Consider the following 20,387-nt stretch of genomic DNA (forward strand, 5'->3'; position numbering starts at 1 on the left):
TGAGAAACATTGTTGCAGATGATAACGGAAGCTAACCGAACTAGTTCAGGTTAAACAGAAAATGGCTATCGTTATCCTCGTAAATCTGTTTATTTTATGGTACTATCCTGGATGCTGTTACTGAAGAAGCATCCTATTTCATTTATTGTATCTTAATACAATGCTTCTGTACTGATACCAAGCGGCCAACGAAGTTGTCACTTTTCAACAGAAGAGTTAGTCAAAATTTTGATAAGTATCAGTAGCATCACCGAGAAGAAAAACCTATTGTTTTTCAACATTCTTGTTGGAAAAAATCAAGGTTAATTTTAAAGATGCTTTTGTTTCTTATGGCCAAGTGCTACTGACACCCTTAACTTCATATAAACAGTTAAAAGAAGCGTGTATAAATTATTTGCATCTGTTAGTTGGCATTCTACCTTAAAGAAATGGGTTTGTGAATAAAATAAGTGTTTATCACTTACTGACACAGTGCAGAGTTTTTTTATACAAGTGAAACATCTTTCAGAGTAATTTTTTCCTGATTGAAATCAGTTTGGGATACAATTGCATAATTTGCATTTTCGGTAATGCAAAAATGATTGGGAATTGCCCAAATAGCATGCTAATTACGTAGTCCTGCAAAGCCTTGGCATTCAACAGTAACATTATAGACTCCTTTCGTTTATTCCATTCTAGACTCCTTTCCTTACACCGCCACTGTCTGCTACTGCTGAAAATAGTTTGTGGTGAAATTTGCATTTTCTCTCTATTGCCATGTTACTGTTTACGAATACAGATCCTGGAAGCCAATCCAAGAGTTTTTTTTTTTTTTTTTTTTTCCCCTTTCTGCACAATGAATTTTTCAGCCAAGCAAAATCTGTAGTTTTGCATTAATGGTGTTGGGAATTTCATTGCTCCCTTATGAACACAAATTAAGAGGTTAGTTGTCTGATGGCACCAGGGGTTTCTCCATTGGGTGGGACTCTCAATTAAAAAAAAAAGAAAAGTGATATTACCAAATACAGTTCCCATTTTATCTAGTTACCTCTTGTGGTACTTCACTATATTGTGTTTGAGACAATTCTATCAATTTTGCCAGCAGTGGATTTCCTGTGGAATATCTTTCAGGAAACTTTGTAAGGTCATGTGGCTTGTATCTGGGCTCATATATGGCCAAGACTACCTGCAGTTTGTTTACAGCAGCACGTGTGTGGTGGTGCTAGTTAGTGTTTAACCACTAGGTGCCCACAGAAAGCAGACCTACTGTGATTCAGTATTCTGAATGTTGGGTGCTGTCTGGCCCACTTGTTAATGTTGCTCAGTGCGCTGATCAGAGGTGCCTCCATAGCCAGGTGGGAAAGAGCAGCAGTGCATAGCACACGCTTCTTGATTAGACCGGGGTTCGAGCCTGCCACCACCAAATACAGAGGATGCGGAAAGGTCCGGGAATGACCACCGCATATCCCGGAGCAATATGGCCTTGGTTGCTAATGCTCCTAAAAACCAAACAACAAAAAGCGCTGATCAGGTGTGGCAATAAATAAATTGTGCAAGTACACACAGTGACCAGCACCCAGAGCTTCACATGTAGGAGCTTGAGGAAACAAAAAAAAAGCCAACTACACCTTGTGTTCCCAGGTAATTGCCCTCCCAAGTACTAAGCGGTGTGTTTAGCATAGTATAAAGTTCATGTATTGGTGGATGTTGCAGTCATGTTTGATTTTAAGAAAAAAACTGGAGTTGGTATGTTAAACTTCCAGCAAATAGTGGTACAGATTATCCAGTAGGCTGAATCAGTTTTGTTAACGTTGCAGTGGAGCAATGAACAAATAGCAAATTTTGCTTTGCTTTAAATTGGTGAAATAAGGTGGGGGTTTTTTTTTTGGTAGTTGTTGGCACATCGTGCATTCTGTGGCCATAATGCACGTCCCAAGGTTTTTGCAGTACTCTGATCCGAGGCGGGATTAGAACCCGCGACCTTTGGGTTGCCAGGCAGGCACTTTACCCACCTGGCTAGCCTGGTCGGAGAAATAAGATGTAGCAGTGTCTGGATGGTATAAGCCAGTATTTCCCAAACTGGATTCTGTAGACCAGTTCCAGGGGTCTGCAAAACAAACCCTCTGGAATTGGTCAAATTATTAGTTCTATGTATATCAAATTGATAAGTTTTTATTATTTATGTAAAATTAAGAATAAAGTTGTTTTAAACATAACTTTGAATTTTCTGTTCAGAAAACCCACACACAGGGGTCTGCAAACTTGATTTTTGAAGGGGTCTGTAGATCTGTTTGGGAACCACTGTGAGCAGTTCAAAGACAGATGAGAATGTATGTCATTGCAAACATCAATGCTAACTGATGTGACTAGTAGTAGTGGCACGTGATGCAAGAAAGCAAGTGTAGGAGCTTATGCAGCATCAGCCAAAAAAAAAAAATCACACCATTCCCTCCAAATGCCTGTCCAGTTCCTCCTTAAATTTATTTAACCTATCAACTTCCACAACGACAGATGGAAGTTTGTTCCAGCAATTAACCACCCGCTCGCTAAAGGCAAATTTCTGCACATCTATTCTACATCTGTCCTTTCTTAATTTGAACTTATGTCCCCGTAGGTTCGTAATCTGAACAAGTGGAAGGATCCCATCAGAATTCAGCGTGCTCAACCCATTCAAGGCCTTATAGACCTCAATCAGATCACCGCGCAGGTGTCTAGTCTCCAGCCACTGCAGTTTGCAGAACTTAAGCCTCTCTTGGTAAGAGGATCCCTTCATTCCCCTCACCAATCGTGTTGCTCTTCTCTGTACACGCTCAAGCAAATCTACATCCTTCCTAAAATGAGGCCTCCAGACCTGTACTCAAGGCGTGGCCTGACCATTGCCTTATACAGAGGGACAATCACCTCCTTTTCCCTGCTAGCAAAATTCCTATATATCATTGACAAAACCCCATGACCTGCCCTAGCAGCCTGTCTGCATTGCTCAGAAAACTTCATATCTGACTGCACAATTACTCCCAGGTCTTTTTCATTTTCTACCACCTTAAGTGTAGTACCACACAGTTGGTACGTTTCTCTGGGGTTCCTTCTACCCATATGCAGTACTTTGCATTTGTCAAGGTTAAACTTCAGTTGCCACTTCTTAGCCCATCTGCCCAAATTATCTAGATCCTGTTGCAGTAGCACACTGCCATGACAGTCATTAAAAACCCTGCCAACCTTTGTGTCATCTGCAAACTTTGACATTAAGCCTGATATACCTTCATCAATGTCATTGATAAATACACAAAACAACAGTGGACCCAACACCGAACCCCGTGGGACTCCACTAATAACATTAGTCCACGAAGAGCAGCACCCATTGATTACCACTCTGTCTTCTCCCACTTAACCATCCTTTTATCCATTGTAGTAACTTACCCTTAATACCATTCTGCTCCAATTTGTACAGTAGCCTTCCATGTGCAACGGTGTCTAAAGCTTTCCTGAAATCCAAATATATGATATCAAAATTATTTTTTGCATCCAGTTCCTTTGTGACCACATAATAACCAATCAAATTTGTCAGACAAGACTTTCCCTTAACAAACCCATGTTGTGTCTGAATTATTGCTGCAGTCTTGTCTAGATGATCCTGCAATACATCTTTAACCAGTGACTCCATTATTTTACCCGGAACAGAAGTTAAACTAACTGGTCTGTAATTACTCGTGTCACCCTTCGATCCACCTTTGTGAATTGGGGATACATTTGCACATCTCCAGTCAGTGGGAACCTCCCCTGAGTTCAAGGATGCTCTCATAATTATGGCTAAGGGTTTGCTTAGTTGCTTTGCTGCCTCCTTTAAAATAACTGGATAGATCCCATCCACCCCAGGTGCCTTTCTTATGTTTAACTTCAACAATTTCTCCTCCACTTTGCTCTCAGTTATTACAAAATCATTAAGCACACTGCTACAATTTGATAACCTTCCATTTTCAAACTGTAATAATTCCTCACGTGTGAATGTAGATGCAAAATACTCATTCAGTTTGTTTGCTATCTGAGCAGGATCATCAACAGTCGAACCATCGATGTCAAGTGGACCAATCATATTCATCCCCTTCCTTTTAGAGTTTATATAAGTAAAGAAATCCTTGCTGTTTTTCTTAGCATCTTTTGCCAAAGATTTCTCGTAATCCGCCTTCGCCTGCCGAACCTCGTTTGTGACCCGATTACAGACTAGCTTATATCTGCCACAGGCTTCTGCGTCGCCTGATAATTTATATGCATCCCATGCATTTTTATTCTCTGTCACGAGTCTCATTAGTTCATTTGATAACCATTTAGGCCTAAACCTTGAACAATATTTCTTAATCGGTATGAAAAGTCTAGTAGCTTCCACGATAAATTCCTTGAATGCTTCCCACTTAGAATTTACTGTTTGTAACATCGTCAATTGATCCCACTGTACAGAATTTAAAAACTGTGTGAGACCACTGTACTCCCCTTTACGGAAGCAAAAACCCTTTCCTTTACCCCTGACGGTAGTTATCTCTTTTGAGTAAATCCCACTTCAGCACACTGTGATCACTGCCACCTAGTGGTTCCTTTATCTGCAAATTCTTAATACACGAATGATCACTGCTGATAACCAGATCAAGAGTGTTACTTTCTCTGGTTGCCTCTCGAACATGCTGCTGCAGAAAACAATCATCCAATAAATCCACAAAAGTCTGACTAGTGTGTGAGTGACCAACCCACAAGTTCCAGTCAATATCTGGGAAGTTAAAATCCCCCATTATAAGACATTCTGATTTACTGGCCCACTATTTCTCTGTACAATTGTTCATTGTACTCATTCAAGTCATTAGGCCTATCATCATCATCAGCCATTTTCAATCCACTGCAGGATGAAGGCCTCTCCAGCAACTTTCCAGTTCCTTCTGTTTTGAGCACTGACCATCCATTTACTACTCAAAAACTCATGAATTTCATCTATCCATCTCTGCCTTTGTCTTCCAGGTTTTCTTCTAGCTCCTCTTGGGTACCATTCTGTTATTTTCTTAGTCCATCTGTCATATCTTTGAGCTATGTGTCCTGCCCAAGACCATTTTAGTTTTGATAAGAATGTCCTTTACTTGAGTTTGCTGCCTAATCCATGTGTTTCTCTTCTTATCTAACAGTCTGATTCCCAATATAATTCGTTCCATTCTTTGCTGTGTAGTTCTTAGCTTCTCTTCCATTCTTTTGGTGAGTGCCCAAGTTTCACTTCCATAAGTCATGGTGGGGAGTATACATTGATTCATTATTTTACAGTTTCAGACAAACTGGGATATTGCTCTTCAGTATGTGACTATATTTCCTGAATGCTATCCATCCAAAATTTATTCTTCTCTTGACTTCCAGCCATTTATCATTATTACAGCTAATAACTTGTCCCAGATAAGTATATGACTCCACCTTTTTCAATTACTGCTCCTTCAATCATTATTTCCCTTTCCGTGGCATACTTGTTCATCATTACTTTTGTTTTAGCCATATTCATCTTTAGTCCAAAATCCTTACTAGCTGTGCATAACTGATAAGATTTTCCTCTAATTCTTTGGGATCGTGGCTTATGACCACAATGTCATCTGCAAATCTTAAATGGTTTAGGTACTCTCCGTTCACATTGACTCCTTTCTGCGACCAGTCTAATCTTCTGAAAGCTTCCTCAAGGGCAGCAGTAAACAGCTTCAGAGATATTGTCTCCTTGTCGAACTCCTTTCTCGATTTTAAATTTGCTACTGTCTTTGTCTAGTCTAATAAAGGATGTAGCACTCTCATATATTTTCTTCAAAATCATAATATATGGAGTATCTATGCCTTGTCTTTCCAGTGCCCGAAACATTGCCTTATGCTGTATGGAGTCAAACGCCTTTTCATAATCCACAAATGCCAGGCATAATGGTGTTTTTATATTCATTTGCTTTCTCCATTAGCTGTGATATTACGTGAAGATGATCCATAGTTGAGAATCCTGTCCTAAAGCCAGCTTGCTCTTTCGGTTGATTCTCATCAAGTATTCTTTCTAATCTGTTAGTAATGACCCTGTGAACAACTTGTAGATATGGGATAACAAGCTAATTGATCTATAATTTCCAATTTCTGATTTATCTCCTTTCTTATGCAGCAAAACTATGATTGCATTATTCCACTGCTTAGGCATCACACCTTTTCTAATGCACTTTGTGAAGAGCCTTGCCAGTTTTTGTGTTATCTCTTCCTCCCAATTTTAACAACTCTACAGTAACTTCATCTTCCCCCGGGGCTTTCCGGTTCTTCATTTTCTTCAATGCATGTTCTACCTCATCAGGAAGAATATTGGGTATGTCGTATGTGTTGCTACTTTGCAATCCATCTTCCGCACTGCTGGTATCATTCCCTTGCTCCTTGTATAATTCTCTATAGTAGTCTTCTGCTATTTGAATTATGCCTTTTCTGCTGTTTATAAGTACTCCATTGCTATTCTTCAGTTTCAGTATCATTTGTCTTTCTGTATTACTGTTCATGGCTGCTGATTTAAATTCTTTGTTTTCCCTTAATGCTTGTTCTACTTTTCTTGTGTTAAATCTTCTTATGTCCTCTCTGAGTCTCTTTCTAATGGCTTTGCATAACTCAGTATACTCAATTTTCTCCCTGTCAGTGTTTTTCTTGCTCTTCATTTGTCGTCTTTGGTTCATCATGACAAGTGTTTTCTTGACTAATTTTTTCTTCTTTGGATTTCTGTTTCCCTATAGGTTTCTTGGGCTTTATCACTTTCAGAAAGTTGTAATATTCCTCGTCGATATCTTGGTCCTGAGCAGTCTGCAGAAGCTCAAACTTGTTCTTAAGTTCCAGTACATACTGCTTTTTCTCCTCCTGTTATTTCAAAGACCTTTTTGTATTATTTACTCGAGTCAGTTTTTTCCTTTCCTTTCCTACATCTATATCAAGTGTACATCTTACCATTCTGTGATCACTTCCAACATTTACCTTATTCAGGACAGTAACATCATTCACAATATATCTTCTGTTAGTGAGGATGAAGTAGATTTCATTAGTTGTTAATCCATTTGGACTCTTCCATGTCCACTTTCTGTTCACCCTTTTCTTGAAAAAAGTGTTCATTACTGACAGTCCTTGAGATACTGCAAATTCCACAAGTCTTTCACCTCTTATTTCTTTCACCAATTCCAAAATTTCCTATAGTTCCTCTTTCTGCGCTGTTTTGCCTTTTTCCAACCTTAGCATTGAAGTCCCCCATAATAATAGTGTAGTGGGTTTTCTGCTCATCTAGAAGACTCAATTTCAGTGTACATTTCTTCAACCTCTTCATCATGGCTCAATGTTGGTGCATAAATCATTATAATCTTTAGCTTGTACCTCTTAGAAATCTTGAATATTAGTCTTGACACCCTTGGTGATGTACTTTTGAATTCCAAAATGTTGTTTTTAAAATCTTTATGGACCAGAAACCCAACTCCACCTTCACTCCTTTCACTGTTTCCATTGGTGTACAGCAGATTTCCACTTGATAAACTTATAAGTGATTCATTTCTTCTTGTTGTTTCAGCCAAACCGATGATATTCCAATTCACATTTACTAATTCCTTTTCCAGCTCTAATAATCCTGTCTTCACCGATGAGTGATCGTACGTTATAACAGGCCAAGTTCAATTTCTGTGTATGGCAGCCTGGTCGTACCCAGAGATTCTTAGCACCCTCTGATCCTCTTGCTGCCGTAAGAGGGAGAGTGAAAGCTGCTGGGGACTGAGGGCCATTTGTATTGTTGTGCTCTCATTGCTGGAGGGTTTGGTCTTTTCCTCTTCACGCTGACCAGGCGTCTTGAAGAGAACCGCTCTACACGTTCGTTGCCACCTAAGTGACGTAACAGGGCTTACCATCGAAGGTGTGCACGAGTGGATTTTAGGGAGGCAGGCCAACCGGACTTCTCCTAAATCTTCTGTAATAGAAAGATATTGGATCCATCAGTGTTTTAGGCTGAGTGTCTGATAACACACAGGATATCTGTTCCCCTCTAAACACACCTTATTTTTCCTTTTTCAGTGCTTATCTCACACCAAACTGACTCAACAGAGCACTGTTCATCTATATTAACTGGGTGCACTTCCTTTGATTTTGTTTTTCTTAATTAACAGCATAACACCCCTCCCTTTCTGTCCTGTCTATCCTTTCTGTACACATTGTACTCCCCAAATTCCAGTTCTGCATTCCTTATATCTTTGTGGACACCACGTCTCTGCTATCCCAACAATATCTGCCTTTGATGTCTTGACCAACACTTCAAATTTATTTACTATACTTCTAGCATTGGTATACATGCTCCTATGCCTATTCCTTGTTACCCTAACACATCCCATATACCCAACTATTCCATGATGACTGCCATCCGTCCCTGAAACCCCCAACACCCCTCGCTCCAGGTCGCTTCTTATTCTAATAGAAGTTGTGCAAGAATCACCTTCACCTCTGCCTGTGGTTACTGTTAAACTCTTAGTCTTTGTATCCCCCCAAACTAGCAGTTTTCCGACCCACCTAACACTGCCTCGATAGCATCAGCAAATATTCTTGCACCCTTTCTATTTAAGTGTATCCCATCCCTGTAGAAGCAATCTCTCCTGTTAACAAGTACAGTCCAGGCTGAAAAAAATTCTACCCCTTGAGCCTTGCACAATCTTTCCAGGGCCAAATTGATCAACAAGGCTCCCATCATGTACTCCCTCCTATCGTGTCTGGGGAGAATTGCAGACACTTTCAAATTCAACCCTATTTCACGGCTTTTTTTCAACAGTGACCTGTACGTGTTAAGTAATTCTGCTGGTCTCCTACTCTTAATATCATTAGTGCCAACGTGTACAACTATATCACCTTTTGTGCCCTTGAAAGATGATATCCATTCTACTCATCAACCTTTGCCCCTGGCAGACATACCCTGGTCCTGTTCCACCTATCCTTTTTACAAAGCATGTTCCCCGTTTCCCTGACAATAGTCACCAACAACTACTAGTTCCTGTGGGACCAGCACATTCTGCCTTAGGGGTTGCCGCTGTGTTGCGTGATGACCAAGTGCAGGCTCTGGCATTGATGTGGGCAGCTGAGAGCCTGATGGGCCCCTCAATTTAGATCTTTCAAGAGCATCCACCCTGTCCTTCAAACTCTCATATAGGCCCATAACAATGCTGAGTTGTTGCCTGATTTCCTTACATCACGCACACACAAAGACATCCCCCATGGCAATATCATGTTCCGTTCCAGAGAGTTCGGCAAAACATTTCACAAGTTGCACATTTTTTTTAGGCTGTGATGCGTTGGAGAATCGCCCCCCTCAGTTCTCCCCCGATTCACAGCACTCCTGCCACTTTGTGCCCGTTGCTTTGCTGCTCTAGTTTGGGGCATGATACTTTAAATTAATAAAATCAATAAATTAAATGTCAATAGTATTTGAATAGAAACAGTGAAGCGTATTACTATATAATTATGCATTAGAGCTACCTAGCTACCTCAATTAAAAAATTTGAATTCCCTACCACTATATACAAAAAACAATGGCTACAAAGGTTAAGTAAAGGTTAAAGAAGTTGATCAATTAAAGGAATGGTTCTTTAAGGTAAAATCACTTACCCATTCCTTAAAACTATTCCTAAAAATCTGTGCACAAAACTATTGATGGAAGTTGCTGAATTTCATTGTACAATATAAGTAATGTGAAGTGAAATACAAAAATAACTTCTTTTTAAGAACTCTTGACAGATTTTTTTGGGAAATTTCCTAGTCTAGTGATTGAAATCTCAATAGGAGGAGAGCTGTGTATCTTGAGAAAACATTTTAACTTTGAAAGAAAATATTGTATCTTGAACTAAATCACTTTTTGTATTCGTGTTTTTCATTTTCACTACTATTACTAAGACAGTATGAAGAGAAGTCTGTTGCTCAGTCCTGGATTCTTAAAAAAAAAAACCTAAATGCCAACAAAGCAAGTCTTGTAGAAATGCTTTCTGCAGATTCTGATGAGTCAAGAGGGATGTGGTATGAAGTTACAGAACATGTTTTGAGTAGTTAAAAATGCATTAGTAGAGATATATGGATGGGTGAAAAAAAAAAGCAGAAAGCAAGCTTATATGGTATCAGCCAAAAAAACCTTGCCATTTCACCCATCCATTCACTCCAAGTTCTTCCTTGAATTAATTTAAGCCATCCTGCTGGCTAAAGGCAAACACGTCTATTCCACAACTGATTTGAGTTCCTGCCTTTCTTCCCCCCCCCCCCCCCCCCCCCCCCCCCAGTTTATAAAATGAGGAAGAATCCCATCAGCATTGAGCTGCCCTTGTTACAGTTGCATGCTAAGGGTTCTCGTTACTGCCTGTTTTTTGCCGCCATTTGTGTAGGGAGAAAGGCGGTGCCCGGGTACTTATCCTGCTTGAGCAATTCAAGGCCTTGTACACCTCAATTAGATCACCTTTCAGATGCTAGAATTTGAAGGCTAGAAGAAAACTAGGACATATATTTTTAAAACTGATGTAGCACTGCTTAATTTTCAGCACTCATCTCAGTGCGTGCTGAAAATTAACTAATAATAATAAAACTTATTAGTTAAACTTATTTATTATTAAAAAAAATTGCAATACATATTTATTGTTACTGCCAATCATTTAAGTTTGGATTACCAAGTAATTATAAGTTACTGCTTCATTTCTTGGAACCATGTCAGCAACTTTGTGGTTACTCATTTTGAGGTAGTCGTAAATATTATTCTAACAGAAACATAGGCAGAGTCATTTAAAAAAAAATCAGTTTCTGACAACTGAGTTTTTCATGCTTACATGTTTGGTATCTTACTGGTCAACCAAATTTATCTATAAAAATAACTTAACAAAAATTGTCTTGCAACATTTGAATTGTTATTCCTCATTCACTTATTAATTTGATTGAAATTCACGTGATGAATATATATATTTTTTTAAATAATCAGCAGTTACTTGCTTATTTTAATGGCATGCAAATTTCATTAGATGTACCAGGGCCACACTTTACAAAAATAATGTAAATTCCCTATTGGTTGTCAGTGCTTTACAGCTAGTGTAACTTAGACTGAAACAGGGTGTTGGCCATATGGCTGTGTCAGTTAATTGTGCTGAAATTCATAATTGGTCAAACAACCTAATCTGTTTTTGATTAGGCAAATAGTTGTAGTATAGTCATATCCAAGAAAGCAAGCATATGAGCTTATGTAGCATCAGCCAAAAAAAATGATAGTCTGCTTAATGCAACCAGCATATTTTTATTTATTCTGTTGTATTGACTGAAGGTGCAATGTGCAGGAAACTTTAATAAATTCAATTCATGATGATATTTTCCTAAATTACAAAAAAATAAGGAAAAGAGTAAAATCTGCCAGATGTCTGGTAACTCTAAATTTGAAGACCTTGAACATTTCTTGGTAAAAGCAACCCTTTGTACCCCTAGCCAATCTTTTTTTACCCTTCTGTACTCTCTAGCAACTCCTCATCCTCCCTAAAATGAGGCCTCTAGACCTGTACACGAGGTGTAGCCATTGCCGTATACAAGGATAAATAGGATAATCGCCTATTTATCCCTGCTAGCAAAAATTCCTGTATATCATTGACAAGACCCCATATGTGCTCTGTCTGCCCTGCTCAGAAACCTTCATATCTTGACTGCACAATTACCCCAGGTATTTTTTTTTTTTTTCTCATTCTCTGCTACCCCAGGTGTAGTACAACAGTTGGTGCATTTCTCTGGGGTTACTGCTACCCATATGCAGTACTTAACATTTTGAATGTTAATTTCAGTTGTCACCTCCCAGCCTACTGCAACAGGATCTAGAAAACCTTTATATCATCCACAAACTTCAACATTAAGCCTGATATACTTCAATATCACTGAGGCACCTCCGTGGGCAGGAGCAGCAGTGTGTAGCACACGCTTCTTGATTAGATTGGGGTTTGAGTCCGTGACCACCGGGGATATGCAGTGGTCATTTCCTGACCTTTCCACCTTAGTCGCTAATGCTCCTAAAAAAACCAAATAACAATCAATATCATTGATAAATATGCAAAACAACGATGTGCCCAACACAACCATGGGGACTCCATTAATAACATTAGTCCACAAAAGTGTCCATTGAGCAGTAATCAGTCTTCTCCCACTCAACCATCCTTTTATCCATTGTAGCGGCAACTTGCCCTTAATGCAATATTGCTCCAATTTTTGCAGTAGTCTTCCATGTTCAGCTGTAGCAAAAGCCTTTCTGAAATCAAAGTATATATCAATTTTTTACATCCAGTTCCTTTGTGACCATATAATATCCAATCAAACTGGTTAGACGAGATTTCCCCTCGACAAACACATGTTGTCTCGATTATTACATCTAGTCTTGTCTAGATGATCCTGCAATGCTTCGTTAACCAGCCACTCTATTACAGACCTGTTTAAGTCTGTAATTACTTGTGTACCCTTTGATCCCCCTTTGTGAATTGGGACCAACTTGTAAATCTCCAGTCTGTGGGGTCCTCCACTGAGTCCAAGGATGCCCTCATAATTGTGGTTAAGGGTTTGCATCATTTCCTTTGATGCCTCATTTAATATAACTGGATAGATCCCAAACATCCCAGTTGCCTTATGTTTAACTTCAATTACTCCTCCACTTTTCTCTCAGTTGTTACAAATATCATCCCAAGTTTCTTGCTACCACTAACTGGTTAAAATATTTTTATTTAAAATAAATGATGTGTGTATATATATATACATACATAAGATAAAAACATTAAAATACAATAAGATAGTGTTAAAATATAATATACTGAAAGCATTAAAATATATAGTGGCTTTCGAAGCGAAGTGCCTCTTCATCAGCTAGTCTGACCGACACCAGACTCGTGATACGCGATCATGCCCAGCTGACTTGTGCTATTGTAACCATCAATATATATACACCAAAGTACACCATTCAGATTAGCTGATGAAGAGGCACTTTGCATCAACAGCTACTATGTATTTTAATGCTTTTATCTTATGTATATATCATTTGTTTTAACCAGTTAATGGGTTGTTGCAAGAAACTTGGAAGATATAATGCAACCTGATGCACAAGGCCTGTTTTCTAAAAGTTATTACAAAATCATTTAGCTCCCTGTTAGCTTGAGCTTCTGCCCTCCATTTCCCTACACACATTTGTGTGTGAATGTAGATGCAAAATACTTCAGTTATCTGAGCAGGAACATCAAACTGAAACCATCAATATCAAGTGAAACCAATATGATTCATCTCCTAGAGTTTTTATAAGTAAAAACTCTAGTTTAAAAGAAAGTCTGTTTCTCATTGCATCCTTTTGACTTGATTAGATTAGCTTGTATCTATCATAGGCTTCTGTGTTATCTGATAATTTATATGCATCCAATGCATTTTTCATCTTTCAAGAGTCAGTTTGTCTGGCATCCATTTTAGGTCTAAACCTTAAGCAATATTTCTTAATTGCTATGAAAAGCCTAGTAACTTCCAAGATTAATTCCTTGAATGCTTCCCACTTAGAATTTGCTATTGGTAACATCAGTTGGTCCCACTGTATAGAGTTTTAAAAACTGTGAGGCCACTGTTTTTGCAAAAGCAAAAACCCTTCCCCTTACTTCTGATGGTAGTTATCTTTAAGTGAATCCCTCAATAGTACACTAAATGTTGCCAGTAGTGCATGAATTATCACTGCTGATCAAGAGTTACTCCCTCTGGTTGCCATTTGAGCATTCTGCTGTAGTAAACTCATCCAATAAATCCACAAGTCTTGCTAGTGTGTGAGTGACCAACCACATTATTAAGCATATGGCACAGAGAAGATTAAGTTCTGATTTACTGGCCCACTCTTTCTCTATAGTTCATTCTATTCATCAGTCATTTGGTCTATAACCCCCCCATCCTCATTTTTTGCTTTCCCAGTGCTAAGGTGACAAAAATGACTGTTGTGCTGTCCACCAGTGTCAACTGGATGTACTGCTTTTTGTGTGATTTTGGTTTAACTAACACCATAACCTCTCTTCCCTTTTGATTCTTTCTTTACACATACTCCCCAAACTCACACATATTCGCACAAGAATCCCCTGCATTCTTGTGCGAAGTTTGAATCCCAACAGTATCTGCCTTTGTCTTGACCACCACTTCAAATTCAAACTTTTTATTTACTATACTCCTAGCATTGGTGTACATGCACATGTTCTTACTGTGTTACTCTGCTAACACAGCCCATGTATTTACTTGTTTCATGATGACTCCTAGCAGTTATTCAAATCCCCAGCAAGTTCTAGGCTGCTTCTCATTCCAATAGAAATGGTGCAAGAATCACTTCAACCTACACAAAGCAAGTGATTCTTGCACTACTTCTGTTGTCAGTCTAAATCTTTCCCCCCCCCCTGCCAAAGCTAACAGTTTTCAGACCCACCTAAAATGTTCAGTCCACCCATGGGATGGGGATCTTTTGGGAGTTAATTTGGCATGGTGCAGGAATTCCACAACTCTAATTTATTTTTTAAATGCAGTGCAACTTGGTTATGACAGTCATAACCAAGGCATTCCTTTATAACCACCTTGCATCCCCCTCCCCCATTTAGAAAAACTAATTTGCACTGTGCTAATTATGTTTGCGTGTAGTGAAAAGAAACTTTAAAAGAAGTGGATCTTTGTGTTTGCAGTATGCTTTATGAACACAGCAATGAACAGACGTATTCATTGAAGTGTTAATTATATGAATACTGGCTTTAATGTGTAAAATAATACCCAAGTTGGCAATTACAGCAGAGATTGTTCCATGTTTATTTTATGATATGAACATTTTTCTGAAAATTAAGTTTTAGACTACTCACTAAAGCTAATGAGTTGACTATTCATTATTAATTAAAAATAAATTATTATGCATTTCAATCTACTGGTTATAGGTCCAGCATTACTGTACTCCAAGAACAAATACAATCTTGATACTTTTAAAAGCTGGGGCTTGTCAGGTGATGGGATTTAAGCTGTTAAACAGCTCGGTGCAACTGCTGACTTAAATGAAAGCTTCCCTGCAGGGAACTGTTCCTTATTTTACTAAAGTGCTTTTTTAACTTTGCACAATCGTGCATACTATATCACTTTGTGATACTGATGGAATGTTCAGTTATTGTACAAAACAGCCTGAGTTATTTTCATTGCATTTTGTTAATGGCTACATTTTTGCTAGAAGTGTAGTGTGGAGGAGAATGAAATGGGTGGGTGGAGTGAGTAATGAGATGAGGAAAGTAGAAAAGAACATTAGTTTTCCTGGATTTAGGCATTTTGCATGTTAGTATAAAATCTGTATGGTGTGATGAGATTGTTGGAAGCAAAGGTATGAGAGTGGGAGTAATCTACAGGCAAGGTGATTGTGAAGATTGATGAGAGCCTCTACATGTAAATGGAATGGGCAAGTAAGTGCCATTATGGCCAATTTTAATTTGCCTCAAATTGATTGGAGCAAATGGAAAGGAAACTACATAGGGGACAACTTTAAAATCAACTAGATGATTGTTATTTGTATCAACATGTCAGGGAAAGTACTAGAGAAAAATACCCAACTTCATCACCTATGAACCAGATACATAAGGCTGACAGTACAGGAAGTGATCACTGAGTTCTATGGGGAATGATGAAGAGGTAGTTAAAGGCAAAGGAATGGGTTATAATTTTAGGAGAGGAAGTTACGATGGCTTAAGATGCTACATGGCTTTCTAACTGGATAGATATCTCAGGGTGAATACAATAGAATTATGGTATACCATTTTACAATATTAATCACAGAAGCTTTAATGCTTATACACCATTAAAATACTTCATGAGGATTCCAAGTTGGATGAATTGTGAAGTTGCTAGATTACTTGAGCAGAAAAATACAAAATGGAAAAGTTAGAGCAATAAAGTACTGAAGCCTATAATACCTACAAAGTGATCTGTAATAGTACCACAGAAAAGGTTAGGTTGGCAAAAGCAGATTATGAAAAATTACTGAAGGTAAGGAATTCTTATATAAATGCAAATAAGAGGACAAACCAGGTTGGACCCTTATGTAATGGACATGTGATTGTATTAGATACCCCCAGCTGATGTTCTGGATGAACTTTACAGCTAATTTGCATTGATATTTATAGAAGAAAAAACCCTTTGCATCAATGAGAAATTATGGGAGTGAAGTCGAAAAATGTAATGATGTTGAAATTTTGCATCTTTATTTAATGAAAACTTAATCCTACAGGCCAGTAAGGCTCCTGTGTTGATGGCGTATACCTATAATCTTAAGGGAGGCTGCAAATGAATGCATTGAAGCTAATTATGAGAGAATCACTGGACTCAAGTGATTCCTTTGGATTGGAAGAGCAAAGTGGGAAATTACTGGTCGGTAGTAGGTAAAATCATGGATACAATGATTGTGGGTGGAATTCAGGATCATTTAGATATGGAATTCTGAAGGATACTCGGCATAGTTTTGTAAAGTGAAAATCATGTTTGACTAATCTGGTTAGCTATTTTGACAGGGTCACTCAACAGCTGGACTTGGAGAATAATTCTGACATTTTATTTATTTTGAAGGTTTCAAGAGTGCTTACTTAATTGATAAGCTGGAACAGGTTAGAATAACAAGGAAAATTCTTAGCTGGATGGCTTCAGGGCAGAGGGTTGTGATAAATGGTTATTCCTCAGATTAGGTTAATGTAAGAAGTGGAGTTCTCCAAGGATCAGTATTGGGACTGCTGTTTTTTGTTTTCTTAAATGACGTAGAGGAAAGGATGGAGGGCATGATGTCTAAATTTGCAGATGATCTTTAGATCATCTGCAAATAGAGTTAATGATCACTGCCAAGCAGATTCTTCTGATTGACCCAGATAGACCCAGTTTCTACTTGCTTTTACTGCAAGTAGAATTCCCTTTTTCTGTAAATAAATGGGGTACAGGCATATACATAGAGGATGACATGGATGTTTTAATCAATGCATTTTTCTCTCTCAATAGAAATTGGACTTTACCTTTAAAATCCACTAAGGTTTGGTTTTTACTGGACTTAACTCTGAAAGACTTTTCTCTGAAACTTGAACTCTTACTGGAAACAAACTGAGACAAGCTTTCTGTATGACCTTAATGTATTTTTCAGTTGTCTTCTTTCAGAATACACTAGATGGGATTAGCATTGTAGTGCAATGGTCTATTTCACTACACTAATAGATGATCTTGGTTATGTTCATCTATAAGCTAGAAAGATAAGATGGGTGGCTGCAGATTGGAGGGTTGTGAATAATTGATATTTTTCAAATTGGTGTAATGTCAGGAGTGCCCCTCCAAGGATTGCTTCTTGGGTCACTAATTTCTAATTGTCATAAATCACATTGAAGGCTTGATGTCAAAATTTGCAGATGGCATAAAGATTGGTAATTGCTGATGATCAGTGCTTCTTCAGAATGACTTGAACAGATTTCAGAAATGTGGTAGCTGTGTTTTCTGCAGTAGAATGCATGGTCATACACTTGGGAATAGAAACTCCAAAAGCATTTGGTGGGGCTTGATTAAAAACAAGGGATCTGGTAGTTACAATATGGGCAGGAGTTTTTCTGTGTAATGTAAGCAGGCAGAAAGGAAAGTCTGTGGTTGTCCTATTGATCATTTGTTGAATGTTATCCTGTATAGATCTTGCTGTATAAGGAAATTGCAAGATACATTTTGAATACTGTGTTCAAGTATGGAGACCTCATTTGGGGAAAAAACAAGACATTAGCTTCTTTAAAGGGCCCAAAGATGAGCAACTTGCAAGGTGAGATGAGATTGGTGAAAAGGGGACTGGATGAGGAGATTCAGATATGGGTTACAGAGCTTGGCAACCATGTGCCTCAGGAGGACTTGAAGTTTATAATGCTGAGAGAAGAGTTAATAAGGTGGAACTTTCACAGTTAAACTGTTCCAGAATTAGGGGCCATAAATTCAAATGGAAGGGGAAGAGGTTTAGACTAAATTGTAGCGAGTTTTCTTTCAGCCAGTGAGTTGATTATGGGCCTTCAGGAAGTTTGGGCTGAATTTTGAATAAATTCAGTGGTCAAGTGGATAACTTCCTATGTGGGAGGGAAGCACATAATTAGTATTTCCTTATTGTTTTATTTTATTTATTTTTTTTTGGCCAGTGCAGCAAAAGCCTGTGGCCTCTGAATGTTAAAACAGTATTCAACCTTTCAATAAATTCTGTTCAAATACTTTTCAGCTTTCCTTTCAAAAATATTCTAGTGATTAATGTGCAAAGGAATATGAATAATATTCATTGGAGAACAGTCTGCTGTATCTCTAAAAATTAGCATATTGCTGAAATGAGACTTCTATTTTAGCTTAAAAAAAAAAATTATACCTACCTCTAAATCTGGAAATTTAAATAAGTTCTATATGCAGAAAGTATTAGCTTACAGAACACTAGTTCCACAGCTGACTTGTTGCATTGAGGTAATATTTCAACATGTTCAAAAATAACAATAGGCAATAGCATTTTTTTGTAGCACTCTAAAATTTGGTGAAAACCAATACAAGCATGTTTACCTATGATGACAAGAGTAGGTTTTTTTTTTTTTCTCCCCTAATGCAACAGGTAAGCATATCACATTTAACTAAACAATAATAGAAACATTCAATGATCATAGCTTCTGCATTTCAGTCCAAACTTAAATAGATTAATAAGAATTTAAGGTGGGTGGGTTTTTTTTTTCTCTGAGTCAGCCACAGTTATTACAAGAACTTTTTTATTAGCATAACCAATAATGTGGTATACATAAGTTTCTTCAGTATTCTAGGGTTAATTACATTTGGTGGTGACATGATTTTAAAGTTGGGCAGAAATGAACTTTGTGTCCATGCAGTTTTAAATTGACTATGCGTCTGATTTTTCTTGTAGATGCCTGAAGAGACTCCAGAAACAGTCAACATGGTAGAGGAGGCAGAAGTGGAAACATTTGCCTTTCAGGCAGAAATTGCCCAGTTGATGAGCTTGATCATCAATACTTTCTATTCCAATAAGGAAATTTTTCTCCGTGAACTGATTTCTAATTCATCTGATGTAAGTATGGTGTTTTTTTTTTTCTATTTAAATAAATATTTTGCATATTGTAATTTAGGAATATCTAACTATACCGGAAAAGTCTTCCCCTTTCTGTGGCCAAAAATGATTTTTCTAAATTTTGTGCTGGGTCAGACTTGTTATCTATCTTTGTAGATAACATAAGCTGCAATAATCACTGTACCTTGTCTCAATTTGTTGATAGAATTTCAAAAAATTTGGGAATTCAAAATTAATTTCCTGGTGTGTTTTTGTACTTGAAATGTTTAATTTCTTCCACACTTCAATTTTGAGTGGTCAATACTGTTAGCATAGTCTAAAAATCAAGGACTCTCCCAATTTTCTGAACCTGTTAGTGTTTTTTTTTTTTTAATTTTTGTTTCTTATAAAACTTCGTTACTGTTAGCATTAGTAGAGGCATATGATGCAAGCTTATGCATATTTGGGAGTGAAAAAAAAAACTTCCACTTCACCCCTCCGTTCATTCGAAATACCTGTCCAGCTGAAATTTATTTAGGCTATTAACTTCCACAACAAGGGATGAAAGTCAGTTCCAACTACCTGCTGGCTAAAGGCAAATTTCCTCACATCTATCCTAACATCTCTTTCCTCTATTTGAATTTATGCCCATCAGCATTGAGCACGCTCAAACCATTCAAGGCTTTATACACCTCTCACCTTGCCGGTGCCTAGTCTCCAGACACTGTAATTTGCAAAACTTAAGCCTTTCTTCGTAAGAGCAACCCTTTGTTCCATTCACTAATCTTGTTGCCGTTCTCTGTACTCGTTCCAGCAGCTGCTGTTTCTCATATGTAGTACTTTACATTTGCCACCTCTCAGCCCATCTGCTCAACCTTTCCAGATCCTGTTGCAGCAGCATAGTGTCAGTAGTGTCCTTAACAACTGTATGCAGTACTTTGCATTTGTCAATGCTAAACTTCAGTTGCCACTTCTCAGCCCATCTGCCTAACTTTTATAAATCCTGTTGCATCAGTAGTGTCCTTAACAACCCTGCCAACCTTTGTATCATCTGCAAACTTGGACATTAAGCTTGATATACCATCATCAATATCATTTATAAATACAGAAAACAATAATGGGCCCTGAGGGACTCCACTAATAACATTAGTCCACGATGAGCAGTGTCCATTGATTACTACCCTGTCTTCTCCCCCTCAACCACCCCTTTATCCATAGCAGCAATTTTCCTCCAATGCCACACTACTCCAATTTGTGCAGCAGTCTTCCATGTGCAACAGTATCAAAAGCCTTTCTAAGATCCAAGTAC

The 20,387-nt window shown here is 38.1% G+C and overlaps 1 protein-coding gene across 1 annotated transcript in view; it reads left to right on the plus strand.

Moving 5' to 3' along the window:
* The window catches only part of Hsp83 (Heat shock protein 83), a 45,419-nt gene that overhangs the window by 1,009 nt on the left and 24,023 nt on the right, over positions 1–20,387 (plus strand). Inside the window, exon 2 of the mRNA XM_090369467.1 lies at positions 18,938–19,099. Within this exon, the coding sequence (XP_090225593.1) occupies positions 18,938–19,099 (162 nt within the window). The remainder of the gene's footprint in view (positions 1–18,937; positions 19,100–20,387) is intronic.

Source organism: Mastigoproctus giganteus, chromosome 3, assembly GCF_048544385.1.
Source record: "Mastigoproctus giganteus isolate SK-2022 chromosome 3, ASM4854438v1, whole genome shotgun sequence".
Taxonomy (NCBI): Eukaryota; Metazoa; Arthropoda; class Arachnida; order Uropygi; family Thelyphonidae; genus Mastigoproctus; species Mastigoproctus giganteus.